At 34.5% G+C, this 8230-nt stretch overlaps 1 protein-coding gene across 1 annotated transcript; it reads right to left on the bottom strand.

Annotated features, from left to right (window-relative positions):
- Nucleotides 1–4225: 4225 nt before the first annotated feature.
- On the bottom strand, nucleotides 4226–8230 carry LOC132175399 (pentatricopeptide repeat-containing protein At4g21705, mitochondrial-like). The gene is made up of 2 exons (XM_088514816.1): nucleotides 7897–8230; nucleotides 4226–5783 (listed from the first exon to the last, which is right to left on the bottom strand). Exons 1-2 carry the CDS (start codon nucleotides 8146–8148, stop codon nucleotides 4542–4544), a joined length of 1494 nt encoding a protein of 497 aa, XP_088370942.1. The 5' UTR covers nucleotides 8149–8230; the 3' UTR covers nucleotides 4226–4541.

The raw sequence follows: 8230 nt of genomic DNA, 5'->3' as shown, positions 1-8230 counted from the left end.
CTATTCATGATTCCTTTAGCCTTTATGTTTGTCTTGTGTATATATATATGAATCGAGTAGTGTAAAATGACAAGTCATTATCCCACCATTATTTCACTATATTAGATCAATTTTTGTTATAAAATAATAATAATAATTATGGTGAATTGGCAGTGTCATATTTAGTATAATAAGATAGTAGTCTAGTGTATATAATAAGGATATAAATTATTGATGATTTGATTATTCTAAATCAAGAGATTTAGTTTGTAGTTGAAATTATTCAAACATCTGTAAAGCTCTATTAACAGAGCATTCTACTCAAATCAAATTAAATCAATGAAAAATGTAGTCAAAAAGACTTTAGTACGTGGGTGCAGGCCGAGCCATCTTAATTCTATGTGTTTTTCATTTATCTCTTTTGATTATTATGAGCTTCTATATGATATCAGAGCCTTTCGGCTAATGTCAATATTTGATCCAAATTGTCCTATGAATTTCTTTATTTTTTGTTTTGCTTCTTCGTTTCTTCCATTTCTCTACTTCTTATTTAAATCCCATGATTTAGGGTAATATATATATAAAATTTTGAGCAAATTATATGAGTTATGCTAACCCTGTCATACTTATGCTAATGACATTGACTTGGGAAAATGATTGCTCTCAAATGTGTAACGTGGTCCTACCTCAACCAAATGGCCTAAAAGGGCCCCTTATAATTGACCTTTATTCTTATATAATAGCCCAAAAAATGTACACTTATATATACGAAAAGGAGCCTATAATTGGATGATTATATGGCTGTCGTTCTGGAAAACGTATAAATTTATTAGATTTATTACATTAAGCCAATGAATGCTCATCATATCTCTAATTATGGCCTGTTCCAATATGATTGTGATTAACAATCTTTGAATTTGTAAACATGTGAATTAGACACTAACATGTGAAAATTCTCATCTTGATTGCCTCAACTTGGGAGGAACAACTGGTAATAGACAATTAGACATAAAACCATCCATTCTGGTTTTGTTCAAATAAAATGCTTAGCTAATTCCATCCGTCTAACCAAAAAAATCCTTTCTTCTTCCAACTTTTCTATCTTCCCATTTATTTCCCGGTATAAATCTAGATCGGCTAATTGTTTTCGAATAACACCCACTTTGGTAGAAATTTCTCGATTTCAAAATGTATTGAGGCCCTGTGTAATAAAGAAAAGTGGAATGTTTGTATTTGTAGGATTGGATTTCATATTCGAACGAACCTTGTAATCGTAAGAAAGTAAGTTTTTTAGCTATGGGCCTAGCAAAAGAAAAAATTGGGTAGGATCCTATAGGATATCCCCCTTCAAAATCGGACGTGAAAGCTTAGTTTCATACAATTTGTTGATACGTCTTAGTATGTAGTTAATCATATCATTGTCAGCCACTAAAAAAAAAATTTAACACCTTCTAATCACATGCTGACAGACTGTATGTCGATACTATATATAGACATATATGGGCATGCTAAACGCATAGAGGCATGCATTTTATCTACAAGTAGCTGAAAAAGATGATGGTGATATAGCGAGGGAGAGAAGGATTGAGGAAAGGAATGAAACCCCACATCAATAATGTGAAGAAAATTACATGTGGGATGCCTCAACTCTATTAGGCAAGAGAAACTAACCCATCCCAATCATCCAAACCCATGTTCCAAGGAACATTATGAATTCGCCATCCTTGATTGGGGCATTATGCCTTACTTTTCAAAAACTCATCCCCCACCAATATTCCTCATATGCATACACATTTCAATAAGTGGGAGAATTATAATAATAGCAAAGGTGGGGGTGGGGTTGGGGGTGGGGGTGGGGGATCAAACCCTACATCTTCTTTATCCAATCAATAACATAACATCATGAGAGAGAGAGAGAAACTTTGTAGTTTCCTAAAAGTATAATTATATTGAGTAAACAAGAAACAAGAGTCCCATGATTAGGGCTAGTAAAAGTTATGGTCCTTTCTTTCTTTCTTGCTTTGCTAAGGTTAAAAAGTTTGGTCTAGATGATGTGATGCGGTAGTTTTTTTTTACAGAATTTGAACAGTTGAAAAAATTACAATATATCACAATACCTAAGACAAATTCAAAAAGTAAATGAAAAAAAAAAAAAAAAATTACAGATACGGGTGGAGTACTCATGATTTTAGTGTAGGGGTGAGATTAATTAAAAGACTAGGTTGAAAGTAAAATTAATTCAAGAAATCATAATTAAGTATAAATAATACAATAAATGTATGTTCAAACAAAAATTTGATTCTTCTTCAAAAGGAAAATCCATGAACCGACCCCGTTTATCTCTCCGCCCTATATTTTACCAATATAAACTATAATTTATTTTTAAAGTCTAATGTCAATTTAGTCAATTGTTTTTGTTGATTTTTTTAATATTATTTTGAAACAGTTGCATAATTTCTTTAATTTTTTTCTCAATGAATTCGATTAAACAATTATTCATCTACTAACTTCTCATTTAGTTGTGTAGTCAATTTTTTATAATAATAATAATTATTATTATTATTATTATTTAAAAAGCCCTTTAATCATAAGCAATCTCAATTGGTAGGATCAATGTCAATGAGTAACCCTAATTAATGGATATAAAAAACTTGCATTTTCATCTGGCTACTCAATCCCTTTCAAGTGCTGGAAAAATAAATAAAAAATAAAAAACCCAGAAATGACAATTATATATATAACCAGACAACTCTTCAGCATCTCCTTGAATTTTTTGTTTTTATGGACATAATAAAAAGAAAATAATTAATTTGTTAGTTGGCAGTTAATTGCTAAAAGTGGCAGTGATTAGAAAATTTGGGTAAGCCAAATCATCCATTGATTATCCTGGTCATCTGAATCCAACTGCATCTACAGCACATGCTAAGTTGATCATAATTAGAATAAAAATCACCAATTATTACATTTGATGAGTTGGATTGAGTAATGACCTAAACCAATTATTACATACAACAATTAAAGTTTTCGTTCAAATTAGGTTGGAAGAATTTTCTCCAATTTAATTTATTAAAAATGCACGGGAGAGTCAGATGCTTTAAAAACATATATCAGTTTGATAGACTGAATTAGATGAATTTTCTCCGACGGAGCTTAAAGAAAACTTTGTTCATTCCTAACAGTGTATATGAAATCAATGGTAATACAAATTTTGAAAAATTTAAATAATGTAAAATCATATACACTGTTAGATACACTAATTTTAAATCTTGACCGAAAGATCCTATTGCACATTCATTATGATCCCTGCATGTGATGAACTTAATGGGCTTTTCCTAGCTGTAATTGGGCCCAACGCTATTTTGATGACAATTTGTTTGTAATAGAGGTGGGCGTATATTAATTGGGTGGGCCCAAGAGTTGTGTACTTAGAAACAAAACACATTACTGCTATATATATATATATAGCTTTTGGACATGTGGTGGTTGGCTCTCTAAATTGCTCAACTGTCAAATGCCAACTACCTGCATGAAGATGGTGACACTGACTAGGATACAAGGGAAATTATGGAGTTCATGGCCTAAATCATCATCTACTTTCTTTGTCAACCATCTTTGAAGGCAATGCATGAATTTTAGCATGCTTCAAACTCATTGAGTACCCAACTAATTCCTTCCGACGTCAAGATTTAATTTTATACAAACACGTCGTCAATGACCGAAAACAATACAAACGTCTCTTGCTTTCGATGGTTTTATCTATCATATTAGGCCGCGGTCCTGAGTAGTTACATTCCCACTTGATTTTCAACTTCCTGGTTTTCCTTGGTGCAGTGAGGTGTTAGTTATCTGTCTAGTTTGAGTTTCTCCGTTGTTATGCCTATCTTTTTTTTTTTTTTTTTTTATGTACTTAATAATAATAAAAGCAATACAAAGGTCATTTGTTTTATTGACAAGTAATCTGAAACAGAACAAGAAAAAAAAAACTTGTAAGAAAATCCATTCATTCAGTTCCTAACTCCTCAAAATTGCAGAAGTAACAACCAAAGGCATTTCTTACCTTCTTTTATAGAAACCCTCCTTTGTTAGAACAAAGATTGAGAGAGCTTCAGAATGTGAAAAAATGGTGACAGAGTAGAGAAGAGCCTTCTGCACATCCATCCCCAAAGATAAAGAAACAAACAAACCCCCTCTATAACATGAGATGTCCAGTTTTTTTTTTTTGTTTTCGTTGGATGGAAGCCGGATCTTCATGCAAATTTACTTGATTTATGTTACAGGAATGGGAAAGAGTTACAAGGTATTATGAACACTTCCTTACAAAATTGTGGTGAAAAAATCTTTCTAACAAAGATCTTCTTGGGCTAAAGCTCTCAGAGCCAAATACCTCAAAACCAAAAGACTTTCAAGTGCGACTCATAAAGTAAGCATCTATTATAAAATGGTAGGGAACAGAGGGCAAGCAACACTGAAACAAATAAAGTTGTTGCAAGTGTGTGGAAACATTGCTATTTAATATCAGTAAAGCACTTCAAAAGCATAATTTTTGGAGTGACCATCACCTATCAGGTTTTTGGCGGTCTTGAGCTTAGCAACTTCTCTGTTTCCTCATTTTCATCTATGTTATCAGCTTTCATGCTCTCTAAAAGGCCATCCACTTCTTTCCCAGCTCTGAGATAAGCCTTGATCAAGGCATGGTACATTTCCCTATTCATTGTAACAACAGGCTTCAAGGAGCTCAGAAAAGCGTCTACATTTTCAATATCTCCACTTTCACTGAGCCAACTCAATATGCTTGAAATCACTTTATCTTTAGGCCTCCACCCTTTATTTTCTGCCACTACAGCCACAGCTTCTTTCATGCACTCATAAGCCTTCTCCATGTTTTGCTTATCCAGATAGCCTGCTGCAAGAATAGCCCAACTATTTGGAGTCGGAGTCTTCCCTTTCTTGACTATGCCCTGAAGGAAAGCTTCAGCTTTCTCAATTAATCCCTTCTGAGAATACCCAATTAGGAGGATATTTGGCACACGGAAATCATAACAGTAGCAAGACGACTCCCACTCCTTAAGCAAATTTTCAGTTTCTTCAAGATCCCCAAGCTTCACTAGAGAACCCAGCATAGTAATATAATCCTTGTTGCTTTGCTTCTTACACTTGGATTTTTCAAGGCCCCACAATCTCATCATCTCATCTTTATTTCCAAGACTTGCATAAAGTGAAATCAGATTATTGTAGCCAAGTGCATTTTTATTTACCTTCTCTTCACATTTCTTCAGGTAGATCAATGCTTTCTCATGGATAGCTGCTTTAATGTAGTAATTGGCCACCATTGCATAAGTAGTCCAGTCCACTGAGCTGTGGGGTCGGCTCTCCATTTGTTCCAGAACTTTCTCCATGTTGTTAATATCAGATCTTGCACCATATGAATTGATGCAAAGTCTATAGCTAAAATTGTCAGGGGAGACACCATTCATCTTCATTTCTGATAACACATCGGGGACTTTCTCAAGTTGACCAATGTTTGTATATAGGCACATGATGTTATTGTAGTTGAGAGGAGTGAAAGCAAAACCCATCTCTCTCATAATCTGCATGTGGGAGAGGGACTTATCAACGAGGCCTTCTCTGACATAACAATTTAGAAGAGCCCCATATGTTTTGTCAATTTTGTCTTGATCACTCAAGTTATTAAAGTAGCTTTCTGCAGAATCCAGCCCTCGAACTCTACCGATCAGATCTAACTGCACAGCATGATCACCTGAAGAAAACGGCCAAAGTTTCTTGCAACTAACCCACTCCGAAACCTGCAGCAGAAATATAGTAAATTATAACCAAGGTAACTAATAAGGAATTATGGAGCTCCTGGAGCCTGAAGACTTCAAATTTTGATAACAAATCGGAGAAAGAAAAGGAAAAGAGTGAGGCCACAAGCATAATATAGAGCTAATAAGGAATTTAGGTAGGAATAGAGGAAAAAACTATTTTATATATATATATATGACCAGGGGCAGAACTATGATTTATGGTGTGGGGGGACGGATTATTATTATTTTTTTGGTTGGGGAGATGGACAAACTTATATAATACAAAAGCACATAGATACACATAATCTTTTTATATGCGTGTTTATATAAAATAAAAGCATAGAAGTCTTACATTTAATCTCATGGCATCACAAACACAATAATATAAATAACTAGCAAAATAAACTAAACACGATCTATAGGATTCAAGAAAAATGGTACATTTGAATGTATACTCTTTTTTTCTAACAATTCCCTGAAGCTCCAAATAACAACAATGCTAAGAGTCGAGCCAAACAATGATAAGTGATTGTTGGTTAAAAGCCACTCAAAAACCCAAACCATTTAACTTTTCCTTTTATATATTTAATCAATCAGAGTCCCAAACCAAATTGAGCTTCTGGTTAGAAGCGAACTATAATATGAAGGGAAACAAAATGAATGGGTATTTTTAGGTTTTTTATGTTGAAAGAGGGGGTAAACAAAAGAATTAAAAGGGGACACAAGGGGGGGGGGGGGGGGGGGTGTGGAAATTAAAATGGGACACAAATATTATTTTGGGGAGACAAAAATATTATTTTGTAAGGACAAATTTATAAAATGGGTATATTTTAAGCAAATTTGTAAAAAACTTGGGGAACGAATCTAGGCTGTAGATCCACCCCTGTATATGACACACTCAGACAAACATGTATATCCATCAGCCTTAAACTCACAAGCAATGCATGTAGAAAGGAAAAGATCTCAAATGCAGACCCACAAGCATTAAACCCAAAAGAGAAAAAAACTTTCAGAAGCTCAGTTTAAAGTTTAGCAGCATCATGCACGTAAAAAATTTCATTGAAGAACAGTAAAGATATCTCCTTTAATCTGAATTTATTGGTAAGGCAGGTCATGAGCTTAAGTCCCACAGTCGTGTATAATTTAGCAATAAAAGAATAAAATAATGAAAACTTATAATCAAAAGAAGGAAGAAAAAAATTCCTAGAATTTATACTTGCAGTTTATTTTATTATGCTTCTATGAGTTTCCCACACGCATATATGATAATTCTTAATTGGACACTTTCCTTGTAAGGCAAATTGGTCTCTGGATTTTCCTTGCTCTGCCAAGCTAGAATGGTGGATCAGAAAGCTACAAACTCAAACATAAGAAATTAATTTTTCCTAAAAGACCTTAGAAATGATGATATTTGTTTCGTAGCTTAACTGTTATTTCAAATGCACCTATATTCTTATATTCATATTACAAGAACGAGCCATTTCTATGGATTTTGTTTATACCTTTTTACAAGTTCATGAACACTTGCTCCTCCAAATCCCAGACACAAATTATCACATCAAAAGCAGAGCAACAGCTCAAAAACCCATCACCCCCAAGACTGTCTTGTTTCTAAAAAAATCTTAGCAAAAGAGAAAATTCGAAACTTCAAGCCTTTGATAAATTTTATTTCTTGCAACCAGAAAAAAAAAAAAAAAAAACAAAACAAAACAAAAATTCCACTTAACCTGACCTTATCCCACAGTCCCACTGATTAGCTCAATCAAGGAGTTCCCCATTTGGGGAAAAACCCAACCCATTTTTGTTTTATTTTCCCCTTTTTCCCCACCTTTCTCAACAACCATACAGAGAACCTTCCCAACATTGAGCAGTGCAACTCTTTGCCTTAAAATAAGTGAGCTTATAATAATATTTAATGAAACCAAACCAGCAAATCACAGAACAACCAGATTGTCTTTCCTTTTCCAACACTTTCTTAGCATCCATCCAAAAGCCTCAAACTTAAAAAAATGAAATCAATAGAGACCCAGACAGCAAATTGCAGCAAACCCAGAATGCGCATTATACATTTTCTCAGCAACCAAACAGACCATTGTCCAGAAAATCAACTCACCTCAAGAGCTTGCTTGTACCGCCTGCGAGCTCGGAGTTCGCGGGCGATGTGCTGGAGCTCGGGTTTCCTGACTCTTTTGCCTTCTTCCACCCACTGATCGAGAACTGGGACTACACTGTGAGAAGGGTCCCCCAGGGGACTAATTCTTAAGAAGAGGTTTCTTCCCGTGCAGTAAGACCTTGCTAATAAGTTTGCATTGGTTGTGGGGTTTTGGGACCTGTTCAAGATTCTGAAGAAGATCGTTGATGCCATGAAAGAAAATGCTCCACAGATGTTCGTGGGGTTTAAGGTTGGGTTGAAGAGTAGTGCTGACTGCTTGGCACGTAGAAGGGTT

Source organism: Corylus avellana, chromosome 3 (assembly GCF_965113065.1).
Source record: "Corylus avellana chromosome 3, dhCorAvel1.hap1.2, whole genome shotgun sequence".
Classification (NCBI taxonomy): Eukaryota; Viridiplantae; Streptophyta; class Magnoliopsida; order Fagales; family Betulaceae; genus Corylus; species Corylus avellana.
The sequence above is the reverse complement of the archived record's forward strand: the minus strand, read 5'-3'. Positions and strand labels throughout refer to the sequence as shown.

Excerpts from the sequence above, each read along its gene's own strand:
- LOC132175399 (XM_088514816.1), bottom strand. The coding sequence starts at position 8,148 with ATGGCATCAACGATCTTCTTCAGAATCTTGAACAGGTCCCAAAACCCC. Across the intron at positions 5,784-7,896 it reads GGTACAAGCAAGCTCTTGAG|GTTTCGGAGTGGGTTAGTTG; the intron begins GTGAGTTGATTT and ends TTTCTGCTGCAG.